The sequence below is a fragment of the Myotis davidii genome, unplaced genomic scaffold (genome assembly GCF_000327345.1).
Source record: "Myotis davidii unplaced genomic scaffold, ASM32734v1 scaffold77, whole genome shotgun sequence".
Lineage (NCBI taxonomy): Eukaryota > Metazoa > Chordata > Mammalia > Chiroptera > Vespertilionidae > Myotis > Myotis davidii.
Genome location: NW_006289713.1, coordinates 2,553,140 through 2,571,475, shown reverse-complemented (window position 1 = coordinate 2,571,475; position 18,336 = coordinate 2,553,140). Strand labels below are relative to the sequence as shown.

The 18,336-nt window shown below is 48.7% G+C and overlaps 1 protein-coding gene across 1 annotated transcript in view; it reads left to right on the top strand.

Moving 5' to 3' along the window:
- ZC3H18 (zinc finger CCCH-type containing 18) overlaps positions 1–18,336 on the top strand; it is a 61,953-nt gene that overhangs the window by 41,334 nt on the left and 2,283 nt on the right. The window contains exons 10-18 of the mRNA XM_015562928.1: positions 6,539–6,730; positions 7,849–7,974; positions 10,891–10,992; positions 13,027–13,170; positions 13,633–13,692; positions 14,848–15,008; positions 15,252–15,451; positions 16,091–16,187; positions 17,423–17,519. Of these exons, the coding sequence (XP_015418414.1) occupies positions 6,539–6,730; positions 7,849–7,974; positions 10,891–10,992; positions 13,027–13,170; positions 13,633–13,692; positions 14,848–15,008; positions 15,252–15,451; positions 16,091–16,187; positions 17,423–17,519 (1,179 nt within the window). The remainder of the gene's footprint in view (positions 1–6,538; positions 6,731–7,848; positions 7,975–10,890; positions 10,993–13,026; positions 13,171–13,632; positions 13,693–14,847; positions 15,009–15,251; positions 15,452–16,090; positions 16,188–17,422; positions 17,520–18,336) is intronic.

Here is an 18,336-nt window from a genome sequence, read left to right as displayed (position 1 = left end):
CCCCCACCCCTGCCAGGGAAAACTTATTCCCACCTTCCCTTGGAAGGACTGTCATTGGAAAGCCCTACTCCATCACAGCCACCCTTTCAGGGTTCTGGGGTTTGCTCTGGCCTTGTTGGTTCAGCATGTGTTGGCATGTGCTACAGGCCTTCTGCTCAGTCCTGTGAGATACACAGTTGAGAAATGGGAATAGGAAATACAAGTTAGATCACATTCTTACTTGTGTGTAGGTCCATAAGAGAGGGCCACACAGCATGGTAGAGTTTGGAGGAGGGGTTACAGCCAGCTGGGTGGATCATAAAAAGTAATGATAGTCCTTGGAGGGGAATTCACGGGACTTTACTCGAGGTGGGCATTCCAGAGGGAGGGAGGGATTGGGATTCTTCTGCTGGCAAGCATCCACCCAGGTGAGCTGGGACTAGGAGCCTCCTGTCTTGTGTGGCATAGGGCAGGAAGGGATTCAAAGGCAGTGTGCACTTGGAGGCCAGGCAGGAAGGGCCCCCCGGGGTAATCCAGGAAAGGGGCGTGGTGGCCCCTGAGTGTACTTGGGGACTTCCGTGGCCAGTTCTGCTGTGTTAAGGAAGGTGAGCATTGTAATGTTCCACAAAAGTTTCTGGATGAAATAGCACAGAGGAGCCGCCATGAAAAGTATTCCGTGCTTCTCCGAACTGAGTGTGAGTTCAGTTGAGAGAAAGTCCATGTACTTTGAATTCCCTTTCTTTAAAATATTAGATGTGTATCCTTTTTTTATTTTAGAAATGAACTTTCATTCTTTTTATCTTGTTTTACCTTTGACCCCAAACCTGGCAGTTGCCCAGAACGGAGTTTCCAGACATGCTCTATGGCCACCTTGCATCATTGGCACTAACACCTGTCAGTGATGTAAGATATGAGCTCCTCCTGAGTTGACTCAAGGCCCCTTTGCTGTGTCTTGTTGTGACATTTTGTTTGACAGTCATAGAACAGATGATCTCTGCTCCTTGGAGTCTCTCTCCATGGCCTTGAACAAAGGATCGGGTGTCTGGGAGATAAGATTGTGCCATACCTGTGCCTGGTAAGGGCACTTCTTCCGTCAGAGATTACTGAAGAGTCATCCTCCTCCCTCCATCTTTCCCCTTCCTCCCTCTCCCCCCCAGTTTAGAAGTGTTATGCAAATTCCAAATCTATTTCACTAGCTCTTGATAGCAGTATTTCTGGCTGAGGTCCTACCTTACCAGCTGTTTCCATTCAGTTGGGTTTTCTTCCCATCTACATCTTCGTTTTTGGTGGGTGGCATGGCAAGCCTGTTGTTTTCCATTTGGGTGTAGTTTGTCTCTAGTTTTCCAGGCTCTCTTCTGGGGTGCTGTCATTCAGTGAGAGAAGGGCTTCGGCTTCCAATGTCTTGCACTCTCAGAAAGCAGAAGCAGCTCTACTTCTCTGCCATCAGCTTGAGGCACCAGAATGACTTCACAGCCTGAGCAAACCTGTTTGGGGTCCTGGCTCATGGACTCCACGGTCAGAGGTGCCAGCCTTACCAGGATTTCCAGGGCCATCAGCCTAATCTGTGCTCTCTAGTTATTGTTCCCTTACTGACTGGGTCATGTTTAACTTGCTACTGTGCACAGGACAACTTCTGCTGGCCCTAATGGTGTTTTGTATAGATACCATTGAGGACTGATATTTGTGGCATTGGGTTCTGTATGAGCTACTTTAGACTCCAGTGCCTTCGTTCAGTGGTCAGGGGCACTTCTCCTTTGGAGGTTCCTATAAGAGATGAGAACATGTCACTAAAACCAATTACTAGTAAAATCCCTGAGAATATGTACTTGCTAACGGTATTAAAAGATTTTATTTGAAGAAATAGAAAACTTTTAGGTAATGTTTGAGGTGTTTTCTGTAATAAATGTAAACCATGATGATGTAAGAAAGTTAGGAAAACTTTCTGAAGAATAAAGAGAAAAGGTAGAAAAGATGGCCTGGAGATGACTGCTGCTGTTGCAGCGCGGGCCCATTGCCACATTGACTGTGCTTGAGAGTTTGGGAGCATAGCTGATTTGCCTCTTCCCTCTACTCTTCCCCAATGTAATATGAACAGTTTTCCCAAATGGAATTTTTATTTAAAATATATTTTCTATTGATTTCAGAAAGGGGAGAGGGAAATTGATTTCATAGAGGAAGGGAAGGGGAGAGAGAGATAGAAACATCGATGAGAGAGAATCATTGATCAGCTGCCTCCTGCACACCACACACTGGGGACTGAGTCCGAAACTCAGGCATGTGCTGTGACTGGAAATTGAACCGAACCGTGGCCTCCTGGTTCATTGGTCAATGCTCAACCACTGAGCTACGCCGGCAGGCCCAAATGGAACTTTTAATGAACTTTTTATTGTTAATTCAGTCATTCTTTTCAAACTTAAAATAGATACTTAAGTTTGCATCCAAGTCTGAAAACATTACTTTCTGGTTTGGGTCCCCAAGTCAGGGAAGAGAAACCAACTGAGGTTCAGCTCATTAATATTTGACTTTAGTGGTCTGCAGAGTGACTCAATAACACAGTGATCCCTGATCTTCATTTTGTGCCAACTGCATGATTTTACATCCAAGTACCACCTATATTCGTGCACGGGTAGGGTCCCTAGGCCTGGCCGGCAATCAGGGCCTATCAGGACTTTCCGGCTACTGGCCGGGGCCTCCCTTCCCCAGCTGCCAGTTGCCAGCCGGGGCCTTCCTTCGTTCCGCACCGCCCTCTGGTGGTCAGCGCACGTCATAGCGAGTGGTCAAACTCCCGAGGGGACACTTTGCATATTAGCCTTTTATATATATAGATAGAAGATAGATTTTCAGGGAGAAGTGGAGCCAGCTGTTTGCTCCCTCTGTGTAGGGCTTGCTCTGGAGGTGGAATGAGTGTTCAGGCCCATCCATGGCACCAGCCCAGAAAATGAAAGATTTTAGGGACACCTCCAGGTCTTGTTCCAGCACTGTTAAAGGAGCCAGCCTTTTTTGAAACCCATAGTCTTATCTCCAGAGTGAATGAAAGATTCTTCTAGTGAGGAAACATTTCCTCTAAAAGATTATGGAGGCCTGTGTCGGTCACCTGTCTGTGGTCTCAAGTGATTTTCTTTTCTGTGCTGTGATGGGGCAGGGTTTAGCATTCTTTCTATTTCCCAGTCACTACAGCAAGAACTTTCAGTACTATCACAACTGTGTCATGAATCATTCCCTTGATTTCCATCTGTTCCTCTCTCCCTGTTAGAAGGACTGCAAGTTGATAGAGCTGGACCACTTTGATGACTAATGAAAAACCTAGTGACCAAGGTGTTCCACTTCCTGTTGCATTTTTAGAATGAGAATAACACAGGAAGTATAAATGTGAAAGCAGCTCCCTGGTGGCCTATGACAGGCTGGAATCCTCAGACAGGTTTTGCTTCCTTCCTGGATTACTCTTCCAGGAAGATAGGCTTATGAGGTTTTGTGGCAATAGCTCTCGGGGTTTGGGCCAAGATAACAGAGATTTTATGCCTCAATTTAGTGTGTCCTTAGGACAGTTTTTAAATGTTGGGTGTTGCTCCTGTTATGTTACTCTTGGCAAATAGTAGGCATGGAACTTGCTACTTGGTGGATTGATTAAACAGTTCTGAAAATATCAACAGGTAATGATTTTTATATGTTATGATATAATATAACTAGATGCTGAAATGCTGGTGAAGAGAATTTATAATAGTAACTGAAAATCTACCCCAAAAAGGCAGGACCTTTTAAGAAGAAAACTATTATCCTTTGCTGACCCCACAAAAGAAGACATGAATAAATTGCAAGATGCTATTAATAAGTTTAATAACATTCTAATCTAAAGCCCAGTGGAGCCCTAACCGGTTTGGCTCAGTGGATAGAGCGTCGGCCTGGGGACTAACAGGTCCCAGGTTCGATTCAGGTCAAGGGCATGTACCTTGGTTGCGGGCACATTCCCAGTAGGGAGTATGCCGGAGGCAGTTGATCGACGTTTCCAACTCTCTATCCCTCTCCCTTCCTCTCTGTAAAAAATCAATAAAATATATTTTAAAAACAAACAAATAAATAAATAAATAAAGCCCAGTGGAACTGGGGGAGCAGGGTCTAACTGTTGCTAAAGATCTTCTATAAATAAACAGTGGCAGGACCTACCAAGAAGTCGTTGGTCAGAGTTTAAGAGTGTTTGGAATTTTAACTGCAGATGCTTTTCAACATCCCAATAAACCCATTATAAATTGAAAATATCATTCAGCCCAGCCAGTGTGATACAATGGTTGAGCATCAACTTAGGAACCAGGAGGTCACGGTTGGATTCCCATTCAGGACACATGCCCAGGTTGCAGGCTCTATCCCCATGCAGGGTATGCAGGAGGCAGTTAGTCAATGTTACATTTTTACATCGTTGTTTCTCCCTCTCTCTCCTTCTCCCTTCCTTTCTCTCTAAAAATCAATTTAAAAATTTTTTTTTTTAAAAAGATGGCATCCCGTCACAAACCGTTTAGAAAAGAGGGCTGGTTAGCCAGTGCTTCAGGAATAGTTGAAAGAAACTTTAGATCAATTAAAAGAAAAAAGCAAGTGAGTATGACTTGGAACAGAGACAGACTCTATAAGCCTATAAGAAGCTACCCAAGAAAAGGAAAAGGAATTTCTTTGACAGTTAAAATTTTATGTTCTATATGTTAGACACCATCGCCCAAAACCTTAAAAAGCAAGTAGCCTGGGAAAGGGTTCCAATTCTTTGTAACTGAAGAGATTACGAGAAAATTGGCCAAGAACAAAACAGACCACCAGAACTCACAGGTGTCAGGACGTATAGAAGACAGAAACTTCCAGCCTTGGAGGTACCAATAGGAACAAATGGGAACCAGTATTTGCCGTTGTTGGGTTTCACTCAGTCTCATCAGTCAAACAAAATACTGGGCTACATTTTAACGTTCAGCAAGAACAAGGTTTAGTATGAACCATCTAGACTTTGAAGACCCTACAGTTGCCAGCATTTGGGGTTTATTTTTCTCTGGTGGTGCTTATGGTGTTTCACTGGTAACACAGGAACCCAGCATTGTTGAGAGTCAGATAAAATGGACACCTCATACTGGTGGGGTTATTTTAAGTCAGTTTTTCACTTTAGGGTAAAATGTTTGACAGTCTACCACAAATCTGTAAAATGCTCGTTTCTTTTGACCCACTGGTTTCACTTCCTAGGCATTTGACCTTAAAAAAAAAAGATGTCCATAAGATTTATATATAAAGGGTCATTTTAATGTTATTTGTGTTTTCTAAAAGTTAAAAAACAGCTAACCATGTGGAAACATTCAGATTATGTAACATCTGACAGTGAATTGCCACACAGTCAAGAAAGACCACATCTTCACAAAGGGTGGCAGGAAGAGCTGCCCCTGCTGCTGGCCCAGCAGCCACAGGCAGGTCCCAGCTGTGACTAGAGTGAGTGTGAGCACACGTGCAAGTGTACATTGTAGGAAAGAAGAGAGATGGAGAGGACATGCCGAGATGCGAAATCTTGGTTGTCCCTGGAGAGTTGAGATAGTAGGACTTTTATTTTCTTGTCTTTCTGTATTTTTAAAAATTTTTTAATGAACTTACAAAATTTGAATTTTTAAAAATCACAGGTCCAGCAGATACCTTCATATTACACTGCTGTTAGTGGGAACTCCACTTCGGCTCATGTTTAGGGGGGATGTTTAGGTTTGTAGGTGTTTCTGATTTGGTGCTGAGCTTCTTCCCAAGGGCTTCTGAGCTTCCCACTTCCACTGTCTCTGCACCCTGAGCTCATGGACAGTGGTGGGTGGGCTCCCACAGTTAGGACTGCGTGACTGCCGCCTCCCTTCACTCCCAGTTCTCCAGTGCAGATGGTGGCTTTCACGTTTAGGCCTTGATTTGTTTCCAGTTGGTCTCATCTGCCCACCTGTAGTTAGTATTTACATAGTTTGGCCAGGAGTTAGAAGAATTGCCATTGAGCTCAGCAGAGTCTCCTCTTGATAACCTACCAGCCCTCAGTTGGACACTGGGGTTTTAATCAGGATGTTCTCTGGATGAATTAAACCAGTGTTTTTAAGACTTGGTTTGTTAACTCACAAAATTTCTAATAAAAAAAACACTTTGTTATCCTTTAATTTCATAAGTATTTATTGTGTACCAGCTCTAGAGAATATGTGTTAGATAAGGCTGATTCCTTCCCTGTCATTCTCAGAGCTTACACTCTAGTGGGGAAGATAGGAATTCATTAAGTAATATACTACAGAAAGGAAACACCAGTATAGTTAGATACAGTGAAGGAGAAAGATGGGTATTCCCCTGAAAAAGACACATGTGAGCAGAAACCATTTATGGAGAGAACTATGCTTGTTTTGTTCAAGATAATTATTGTTTTAAGTGGAATATCTGCTACCTCTTATAGATGACCCATTATTTTTCAGGCATTTCTCAGATAAGCCACTTAGATCATAATCTCACATTTCAGTTTCTTCCACAAAGTAGCAATACTGTCAAATGGAAGGTAGCCTGAGAATTGCTAACCTCTCTGTGTTTTTAGCCGACAAGCTGAGCCACCAAAGAAGGAGGCAGTCTCTGCTGGGCCACAGGTGAAGCGAGCAGATGAGTGGAAAGACCCTTGGCGCCGGTCCAAGTCTCCCAAGAAGAAACTTGGTGTATCGGTCTCCCCTAGCCGTGCACGAAGGCGTCGAAAAACGTCAGCCTCATCAGCCTCTGCCTCCAATTCCTCCAGGTAAGGAGGCAGGCTGGTGTGAACAGCTGGTTCATAAACACACAGGAGTGATATTGTCATGGTCTGGGGAAAACTCAGTAAGACTAAACAGGCATTTGTTGGTCTCAACTTACTGAGTAACTGGGTGGTACAGCGTTAGCAGCAAACTAGACTGGCACTTAGAACCATGTTACAGCTTCACATATTGAGATCAGCCAGGATTCGGGCAACTCAAAGTAGAACACAGACCTGGCCAGTGAACCAGGGTGGGGGGCAGGGAGTGTTTGGGGAGAATGCTTGCGTGGGTCACTCCGGGAGAGGCATTGAGAGGAGAGACCGACGGGAGCCAGGGTTAGCAGCTCTGAAATCTGTGTATATACTAGCTCTGTGCAAACAAGTGAGGATGTCATGGATGGTGAGAGCTGGATCTCTTCCCTGCCAAAAAGAGACACTACAGATTGGAAAGGGGACCCAGGGGAGCCGCAGTGTTAGACGTGAACTGGAAATATCAGTGTGGAGTCAGGGTTCGCTACATGCACAGATGGACAGATAGAGAAATATGCAGGCACATGTGTGCACAGACACCTGCACACACAGGCACACGTATCCTGGCTCTGTACACTGAGGGCCTGGGAGCTGTGTCACAGAAACAATGGGATACACAAAATAAAACAAAAAAATAACAGTGAGATACCCAGCATACAGGTCTTGGTTTCTAAACACCATTCCCACCAAAAGGAGGGTGGGACTAAGCATGTCCACAAAGGTGTCCAAAGGGCAGGTGTGTCTGTATGAGTGTGGTGGGGTATATGTGAGTGCGGGGAATATATCTGTGTGTGTGTGTGTGTGTCTGTGTGAAGGGAGTGCGTATCTGGGTAGGTGTGTGTGTTTGGAGGAGGTTGTATCTGTGGAGCAGGTGTATCTGGGTCAGTGTGTCTGAAGGGGATGTATCTAGAGGGGTGGGTGTGTCTGGGGGGTATATGTGGGTGGGTGTATCTGGTGAGTGTGTCTCTGTGAGGGGGTATGTATCTGGATGTGAATATAGCCCTGTTGTATCTGAGTACAGCAGGCCTGGCATCGGTGGGCAGGGCAAGGTAGAGAAAGACCTGGTCTCTCTTCTCTCCCCCTTGATGCTCTAGGTCGTCTTCACGGTCCTCCTCCTACTCTGGCTCTGGTTCGTCCAGGTCTCGGTCCCGGTCCTCATCCTACAGCTCCTACTCTAGCCGGTCTTCCAGACACAGCTCCTTCTCAGGCAGCCAGTCCAGGTATGTCCCCAGAGCTTATCGGGTGTGGCCCAAGTCGATATATCTGTCTATCCTGTGTGTGTGTGTGTGTGTGTGTGTGTAGTGCATATGTGGGTGTGTATATCTCTGTGGCATGTCTCTATCCTGACAGTGTTCTTCCAGGTGCTGTTTTCAGAATAGTGTCACCATGTTACCTGTCTTGTGGTACATTCTACGGAATACATAGCGAGGGGCCAATTAACAAACTGCACGCGCTGGGAGATCTTAACACACAGTGCATATCAGGGGACGCAGCACCTATGTTGGCCTGTTTTGGAAGCATACTAAAATCAGAAATCAGGCATCACACACACACAGACACCCATATACATACCCACACGTACATATACACACACGCTTCTTTGGGAAGCATATCACTAGATGTTTGGGAATAAGTGGACCTGTTTATCTTGCAGTGGTTTGTTGTCGCACAGGGGCACTACTTCCTGGCAGCCAATCTTACTTTAGGGCAGTTGTCAAGAGGATTAGAACAGCATTAGATCGTTCGAGCTATTAAATCTGGTAGTCACGTTAACATTTTAAGTGGGCTGTAGAAGAAACAGTAGATGATATGTGGGCCTGTTTTCCACAAATGTTGAATCTTGTGCATATCAATAACCTTGAAAAAGAAAAGCAAACCTGTCCTGGTTGGTGTGGCTCAGTTTTCCCATGTACCAAAAGGTTGCCGGTTCAATTTCCGGTCAGGGCACATGCCCAGGTTACAGGCCCTCAATCCCCAGTAAGGGGCATGTAGGAGGCAGCCAATGGATGTTTCTCTCATCGGTGTTCCTATCTCTCTCTCTCTCACTCTCTCCCTTCCTCTCTCTATTAAAAAAATCAATAAAAACATATTTAAAAAATAAAGAAAGAAAACCTTTTTCTAAGGGTGTCTGGAGGGTCAGCTATGGGTCCTAGGGCCTCACGATTTTCCTGCCGGAAGTTGAAGCAGTACCAAGAACAGCTGCCAGTCATGGAATGCTGCCTGTAGGAGATGAGGTTAAAGACAGCTATTAATCAGAGCATCAACAATGGGAGAAACCTTGTATGGCTTCATTTAAGAAACAAGGCTGGTAAGCTGCAGGAAGAAGCCTGAGACTAAGCTGGGAAACTTAGAAATTTTAGAAATCACATGTGCAAGTTACCTACAGTTTTTCTTATATGTATTCAGTGGACACTGGGAGAGATTAAGAAGGCCCTATGGCATTGAGTCTCTAAGGTCAGGGACGTGACTGGGACAGCTCTGACAAGGCCCAAGGCTACAAACAGCAGACAAAAGAACCACCTCAGCCTGGTGGGCTTGCCAGGCTCTTCATGCTGAGTTAGGTGTGGAGGGGAGGGGGCTGCAAGCACGAGAGTCAGCGGAAACCCGGTTGCTCTTTCAGGAGGTGCTTGGCCTCCTCGTCATCCATTTCTAAAGAAACTCCACTCAGGACGCAGCCCTGTGTACTGAACCAGTTTCAGATATTTTTAGTTTGGAAATTAGCCATTTCCACAAAATTAGGTGGAAATTAGGCTCTTTTTCACCACTTTCCTTCCCCGTGACTTGTGTTTATACTGTTCCAATGTCTATCACTCAGCACGCCTCTTCCCTGGCTCCAGGCCTCTGCTGGCTCCTAGGCAGGCCCATGTGTACCTGAGAGCATGAGCAGAGTGCCCGCCTGCAGCACGCCAGGTGGGCATTGGCTCTGCAGCAGCCTTCTGAGCAATGGGACCCAGGGATGAGGTCACTCTGAGGAGGTGACATCCCCACCCCACCCCATGTGGTGATTCCGGACTGCACGGTGTTACAGAAGCTTGAAAGTGAACCTGGCATTCGTTCCTGTCTCCCATGGCAGGCTGCCCAGCCAAAGGCAGTGAGTGTGAAGACAGGAGAAAAGAGCATTTTTCCTATGTAGCTTTGTCTCTATACATTGCAGCATGTGTGACTGCAAAAGCCCAATCTTAGCTTAGCTGTTGGTGTTCCTTGGCTGAAAGTGTCAAAAATCTTACATGACCATTTCTAAGTAGGAGAAAAATACTGCAAACCCATAAACCTTTTAAAGGGTTGCCTCCTGTGTGATGTGTGAATCCTGAATGGTGGGGCCAGCAACCTGGCCAGGCCAGGCCTCCACCCAGTCCAGCACTTCATCCGTCCTTCTGACCCCTGCAACTTGTATCCAAATGAGCTCACTTGTATCCTTTAGCTCCATGGTCGGCAAACTGCGGCTTGCAAGCCACATGTGGTTCTTTGGCCCCTTGAGTGTGGCTCTTCCTAAGCCTTAGGAGTACCCTAATTAAGTTAATAACAATGTACCTACCTATATAGTTTAAGTTTAAAAAATTTGGCTCTCAAAAGAAATTTCAGTCGTTGTACTGTTGATATTTGGCTCTGTTGACTAATGAGTTTGCCGACCACTGCTCTAGCTGGAACGCTCCCTGCGCCAGACCAGTCTCTGCCGCATAGCACTGTCACGTCTGTGCGTTGGCCTGTGCCGCTGGCCATTCCTGGGGCCACCCACCTGAGTGGAGGTGCCCCACTAGGCCTTCCGTTTCTCCCATGCTGCCAGGGCCTGGTCAGGCTGTGTGTCTCCTCATTGTGGTTTCATACGCACACAGAGAGCAGAGCCTGTGCCCTTCAGGTCCTGCCCACGCTCACATGCCACACGGCTCAGGGCCTCAGAAGGACTCAGCAGTGTTGTTAGCAGCTATCCCCTCAGCACTCGCCTTTCCCCTCTGGCGATGTACTTTATGAAATGACCAAGAACTGTCTGAAATCCTGTAAATAAGTAGGAATCTGAGGCAAATTAGTAGAAATTCATGGTGGCCTCCTCTGTGAATTTGAGGTGGCATCCCCAGCATGCTCATACTTGGACAAGGACACTGTGGTGCTCCCTTTTCACACTTCTGTTTACTCCCTAGGTCCCGATCCTTTTCCTCATCCCCGTCCCCCTCTCCAACGCCTTCTCCACACAGACCTGTCCGAACCAAGGGGGAGCCAGCTCTGCCTCCTGGGAAAGCAGGGTAAGTGCCTAGTGGTCAGGCCAGGCTGACTCAGCATCCACCTCCCTCCCTCATATCTCATATGTGGACAAGCCCCAGGGGAACTGTAGACAGTACCCTTAGAGGTGGGCGTGTAGACCTAGGGGCCATGTACTGTTTGGGGGTGGAAATGTCCGTGCTCCTTGGGGTTCCAAAGAAGTGCAGCCACCAGCCCACCTCTTACCAGGCAGGCAGGTGGGAGGAGGTTCCTGTCACACTCAGCCTTGAGGCTGTGTCTGCAATGCATGGAAAGGAGCAGCCTACCTCCTCTTCACCTTTGCTGCTCCTGGAATAAGTCACATTGATCCTTTTCAATAGATGTGGCTCATGGGAGAAGTTAGAAACATATAGAACTATATGAACACCTAAATTCTGTAACACCTGATGTGTAGTGTCTCAGCCAGGCACTTTAGGGAGGTCAGTAGTTAATTCTCTGTGACATCAGTCCTGCCACCTAAGGGGCAAGGCAGCCTCTGTGTGAGCAGACTGGACCTGCATACTTGCCTTGGGCCCTGTACTTGTCATAGCCCTTGCTTCTTGACTTGTTCTTATAGTAGTTATTTGTTTAGTGGGAAAAGAGCCCATTCCTCCTGTATAATAGGCATTGAAATGCTGCACACTACCAGTGTTTTATCCTAAATGGAGTGAGCTAAAAGGCCTCAGTAACATTTAGGGAATCCTGAACAGCTAACTTTCATAAAGGAACTAGAGACCCAGTGCACGAAATTTGTGCACAGGGGTTGGGGGGTCCCTCAGCCTGACCTGCACCCTCTCCAATCCAGGAGCCCTCAGGGGATGTCCTACTGATGGCTTAGGCCTGCTTCCCATGGTTCTCTGCTCTCTGCAGGGTCTGCCTGCTCCACACCTTGACCATGGCCAAGCAGGCCCTGCTGGGTGCTGCCTGCAGGCTGTGCTTGCCTGCTCCCGGGTTGCCCTGGCGACGGCAAGCAGGCCTTGCTGAGTGCGGCCTGCAGGCCATGCTTGCCTGCTGGGCTCGCATTGCTGGGAAGACGCGCCAATGTCCCGCCCCAGCCACTATGGGCGTGGCCATCTTTGTTGTGGAGTGATGGTTAATTTGCATATTACTCTTTTATTAGATAGGATTGTATTGAGATATAATTTTTTTTTAATATATTTTATTGATTTTTTTACAGAGAGGAAAGGAGAGAGATAGCGATAGAGAGTTAGAAACATCGATGAGAGAGAAACATTGATCAGCTGCCTCCTGCACATCCCCCACTGGGGAAGTGCGCGCAACCCAGGTACATGCCCTTGACCGGAATCGAACCTGGGACCTTTCCGTCCGCAGGCCGACACTCTCTCCACTGAACCAAACCGGTTTCGGCATATTGAGATATAATTTATGAGCAACACAACTCATCCATCTAGATTGTACCATTCAATGCAGGTTAACAAACCTGTGAGACTGCACAGTCCAGACACTCCAGCCCCTGCAGTGGCTATTCCCCTACCAGGACTTCACAGACAGAGTCATGCAGGATGCATGCTTCGCTTCTGCATTTTCATCAGCAAAGATTTGACTCCCCTCTGACACTGTGCTTTTGACCAAGACTGTTTCATGCTGAGATCACTTTGTTGACAGGGTCTCTGATAGGCACATGCTCTGTACTCCATCTGAATCAGGAGTGCTCAGCACCACTAAAACGATTAACAGATAGAAAAAAACAAGCTTTGGGGGCTGTTTTCTTTACTGCAGTGTGGTTTCCACATGTGAACATGCTGCAGCACCCTCAAGGGGCCACCCCCACATGCGGGACAGGAGGTCGGGGGGAGCACAGTGCCAGCTCTCAGCGATTCTCCAAAGCTCTCAGATGAGCCATCTTCTTGCTGCTGACGCACCTCCGGCTCCTGCCTGTAGGGAGAAGGAGGCCTGAAGCTTCAGAAACGTTCCAAGAGCCCACCTGGCCTTCCTGGCGATGCACCCTGGAGTCACACCCTGAGGTCGTTGGCTGGGCTCCTCCACCAGGTCTGACCTCTTTGCATCTCATGACACAGAGAGAAGATGGTGAAGAAACCAGCCCCACCTCCAGCCCCACCACAGGCCCCCAAGACCACTGCCCCCACCCCTGAGCCTGCCAAGCCAGGAGACCCTCGGGAAGCCAGGAGGAGGGAGCGCCAAGCCAGGACCCCCCCCAGGAGGTAAGCACACTACTCTCGGGGAGCCTCATGGGGATTTCTGTCTCTTTGGTGCCAGGGCTAGGGGAGGGGACCTCCTGGACAAAGCAACCCAGGCCAGGAACCCATTCTATCCCTGATCTGTGAGGTTTGGGCTAGTTAGGCCACCTCACTGAGCCTGTTTCCCCATGGGAGGCATGAGCCCATCTCACTGCTCCACCTGAGGTGGGAAGGCACTCCCTTGACAGGCAGAATCTTCCCTGGAAAGAGGCAGTTGCGGGACGGGGGGAAGACACTGAAGAGTTTATTTTTTGAGAAAAAAAAATGCACTTAAAAGAAAATAGAGCCCTACCCACTTCTGCGTCTGTGGCAAGTTACTGGTTAAACATCTGTCTCGGACCAGTAATTAGCCCTAGCTTTGAAGAGAGACTGTCTGCCCTTTGTCGAGTCTGCAGAGATGTGACGGGACTTTCAATTGTGTTGCAGGCGGACCATCAGTGGCAGTGGCAGTGGCAGCAGCTACAGCGGCTCTAGTTCCAGATCCAGGTTATTTTCAGCATCTCTCTGGCCCCAGTCCCCATCAGCTTCTTTGCCCCTGCTCCTGCCTCCCAGTCAGGATCCAGGACCTTAGGAGAGGTCACCTCAGGTGTGAGCCTTTCTCCCCGTCAGGCAGCCTGTGGCTAACAGCTGATAGCTGTCAGTCAGTGCTGCTCAGGAGCACGTGGCTGGCTGGCTATCTCCACCTGGACGCAAGGAAGAGAATGGACTGATGCTCACAGAGTAGGGAGCCTGGTCCAGTGGCTCCAAGCATGTGGAGGGGCTGGGACGCCCTCTGTCCCCATAAGCCCCTGGCAGGCTTGAAGCCAGGGTGCTTCCAGGTCAGGACTGAAAGAGGCTCACACAGAGGCTTCGTGCTCGTTCTGTGTGGAGGGTTGGGTCCTGCCCTGGCCTGTTATGCCTGAGGCAGCTGGGGACAGCCTTTTTTTTTTTTAACCTAAGAAAATAAGTGGAAAAGAATTCTGTTATTTGGGTGTTTAAAAAGAAAACAGTATTGATCAGTCCTTAGATCCCCTAAGTCAAACTTTCTCTTAGTTCTAGGCCGCAGGTGGTTTATATACATTTGCCCAAATCTTTCTAAATAGGTTTAAAGACCTAACCTTTAAAAAAAAATCTTGGGCTTTTTTTCTTTCCCCCTCCCTTGTCCAGCATCTGACAACTTTAGGGAACAGTGATTGGTGTTTTCTCAGAGCTAAAAAGAGAGTACTCAGCAGACACTGATGTAGCAGCTTTGTGCATTTCAAGTCCTTGTGCAACATGGGCTGTGAAAGAACCAAGGACCTGTGAGATTGGCCATCGTTGCATACTTTCCTGAGACATGCCATGGTTAAAGCCATCTCCCATCTAGTGTCTGGTGTCTGCAGGTTGAAGCTCTCCCTGTGTTGTGCATCATTAACCAGTACTCTCAGTTCTATCATCACTAACTCTTGAGTCATGCTTACTCATATGTCCTTGTCCAGCAAATGGCGTGAGCATCTCCACACTATGTGGCACCTTTAAACTACCCAGAGTCCCCTCTGAAATTTCAGGTTTGGTGGGTACACGTTCCTTTAAACTGGGAATTGGGGAAAGTAGACATAGGAACGTCCCTCCTTACCCAGTCAACCCGTCCTCAGTCAGAGACATGGGCTTTTATGTGTCTAGGTCCTTGAGCGTGAGTAGCGTCTCCTCAGTGTCCAGCGCCACGTCAAGCAGCAGCTCAGTGCACAGCGTGGACTCAGACGACATGTACGCAGACCTGGCCAGCCCTGTGTCCTCAGCCAGCTCACGGTCCCCCACCCCAGCCCAGACCAAGAAGGAGAAAGGTATGGGGGCTCCTTGTGTCCTGGCTGTAGTGGCTCCAGAGGAGAGGCAGGCTCTTCATGGAAGGAGGGTGCATGTAGCCTCAGTCAGCACTGCGTGCAGTTGGTCAGACAAGAACGTGGTGACCTCCCAGTTTCGTCCCTGTGCACACGTTGCCTGCTTGATAATGCACCCCTCCACCAAGTGGCACTTGGGAAACCACTATGTAGTATCAGTGACCATGACCAAGCATTTTTTGTCAACAGGAAAATCTAAAAAAGAAGATGGCGTTAAAGAGGATAAGCGGAAAAGGGATTCATCCACACAGCCACCCAAATCCTCAAAATCTTCCACAGGCAGTAAATCCTCCCAGCAGCCCACAACTCCCCAGCAGGCACCCTCTGGGCAGCCCCAGCAGGGTACATTTGTGGCACACAAGGAGATCAAGTTGACACTGCTGAACAAGGTGAGGCCCTAGGCACATCTGGTGAGAGCTCCAGGGAGCCACGTACCTTCAGCTCATCCTGGGACTGAGACCAAGTGGGGACCAAATGGCCATTTGAACTTGGTAGCCAGATATCACCCCTGCTCATCTGCCTGCCTTGATGGTCAGCCCTGTGGGAAACAGGCGTGTGGCATAGGGTAGATGGGTTCTATAGCATGTCCTGGGGCATCGGATCATCCCCTGGTGGGTGCTCTCCCTGTCCTGAGAACCCACACCCTTGGCCCTCCTTCCTGTGCCTGGGCTGGCCAGTTCCCACAAGTCAGCACTGGGACAGAGCAAAGCAAACTTGGCTTTTGTGAGTTGATGTCCCCAAGGACCCGTGGGGCCGGAAGATCAAGAGGCTGAGTCTGCTAGAGTCCTTTCTCTGGCTTGTGGCCCCCACAGGGAGCACAGCATCTTTGCTGGCACCTTCACTACAGAAAAAGGCCCCAAAACCATGGGCTTTGCTTCACTCAGAACCACAAAGAGGGAGCCCAGAAGAGGGGAGCAGAGAACAGGTCCTGGTGTGAGGACGTCACACTATGTTCCTTTCACTGTGCTCCTCCTGGTGGCCAGTACCTCAGACCCTGTGTCCTCACTGTTCTCCCTCCATCTTTTCAGGCCGCTGATAAAGGGAGCAGGAAGCGATATGAGCCCTCAGACAAGGACAGGCTAAGCCCTCCTCCAGCCAAGCGGGCCAACTTATCCCCAGACCGAGGTGAGCTCAATCCCTGCAGGGGCCTGACGGGCAGAGGGACCAGGACCTCATCCATTATTTTAAAACTAAAGGCCCAGTGCATGAAATTCGTGCATGGGAGGGGTCCCTCAACCTGGCCTGCACTGTCTCCAATCCAGGACCTCTCAGGGATATTGGACTGCCGGTTTCAGCCCAGTCCCCACAGGCCAGTCCAAGGGACCCCACTGGTACATGAATCCATGCACAGGGCCTCTAGTATGCATATAAGATCTTTGGTTAATCTCTTCCCACCCACTCCCTTCCCTCTGAGATCCATCAATCTGTTCCATGTTTCCATGCCTGTGCGTTGAGCATCTGCCCCTTGGTGGTCAGTGCACGTCATAGCTAACGGTCAAACAGTCACTTAGGCTTTTATATATATAGATATTGAGGACCCCAAGGAACTTCTCTGATCTTGTGAATTATCAACACAGTATTAGAAGTTAAAACTAAGAAAAAGTTTTATTTTTTTTCAATGTTTTTATTAATTTCAGAGAGGCAGGGAGAACAAGAGAGAGAGAGAAACATCAGTGATGAGAATCACTGATTGGCTGACTCCTGCACGCCCCCTACTGGGCATCTAGCCCATGACCCGGGCCCACGCCCCCTACTGGGCATCTAGCCCATGACCCAGGCCTATGCCCTGACACGGAATCAAACCGTGACCTCCTGGTCCATAGGTCAATGCTCAACCACTGAACTACACAGGCCAGGCTTTAATATTTATTTATAAGCTACTCTATTTGAATACAAATAACTTTTTTTTTCCATGAAAAATAACTGGGAGTGGCATTGTTTTTTGTTTTTCTAACATCTGGTTGGCAGATAACGGCTGGGTACTCATCTCCAGAGATAGCACAAAACACAGGGGCTCCGGAAATTCCACCCTGGGCTGTGGGAAAGGAGGGCACAGTGAGTGGGCAGGGCCTCGGTATTAGTGAAAAGAGTCTGACTGCTCAGTGGTCTGTTCAGATGCTAGCTCAGGAAACCTGGAACCCAAATTGGACCTCCGCTTTCGAGGTTTTCCAGGGCTCTCAATCTGACATGATCAGGGCCCCCCCCTTCCTCCTTTCTCACCGGCTCTGCCCTTCTGCCTCTTCCTTTAAAAATGAGGAAACTGTGCTGATCTGTCACATCTCTTTGGAATGGGGTCACTAGCATCAGTAAGGCTGCACCAGACCATGTGTAACTGGGACCCTGGTCTTACATTGTTTCAGGTTCTCGGGACCGGAAGTCAGGTGGGAGATTGGGCTCTCCCAAGCCAGAACGGCAGAGAGGCCAGAATTCCAAGGCTCCCGTGGCCCTGCCAGACAGGTGAGTGCTCACCTGTGCCATGGCCACACTACGTGGGCTCCTTTGCGCCGCAGACCCAGGGGTACCTGGGGAATGTCTTAGATCTAGAGGCAAGAAGGCGGCCCAACACATGTCTCACTCTACACCACCACCACCCCAATTGGGCCCTGGAATGAGGAGCAGCCTAAGGCACTCAGCTCACAGCCTGAGGTGGGGGGCCAGTTTTGGGTGCAGATGGTCACAGCTCTTTTGTACCTTCCATTTCAGGCATAGGAAGTAGGAGTAATTTTCTTTTCCCTTGGAAGTCGGCTCTGAGTCCCTGTGCCCCTACACCATGCAGTTCAAGATCAAGGGTTGGGTGGGGAGGACATGGGGAGGGCGGGCACAGAGAGCTGTACAACCCTCCACACACATCTGGGCCTCAAGGCCTCGGGGGTCCTCCTAAGTCAGCAGTGTGGGTCGCATACAAGGTCCCGAAGCAGGACGGGGCAGGTCAGCAGGATGCTTAGCTTGACCCTGGACACTTCTCGACCATTCACTGGGTAGAGGGTGCCTTCTGCCTGGCGGGTACAGCTTACAGGGTCCAGGCCCCCAGACTGGGCCTCGTGTCCCCTGCCTGGCAGGAAGCTCAGAGAGGAACAGGCACTTGGACCCTTCTAACAACCTCCCCACCCTCGCAGGAAGCGTCAACTGTCGCCCCAGTCCAAGAGCTCCAGCAAGGTCACAAGTGTGCCTGGTAAAGCCTCAGACGCCGGCACCGCTGCCTCCACGGGCACCAAATCAGGGAAGGCCAGCACGCTGTCGAGGCGGGAGGAGCTCCTAAAACAGCTCAAAAGAA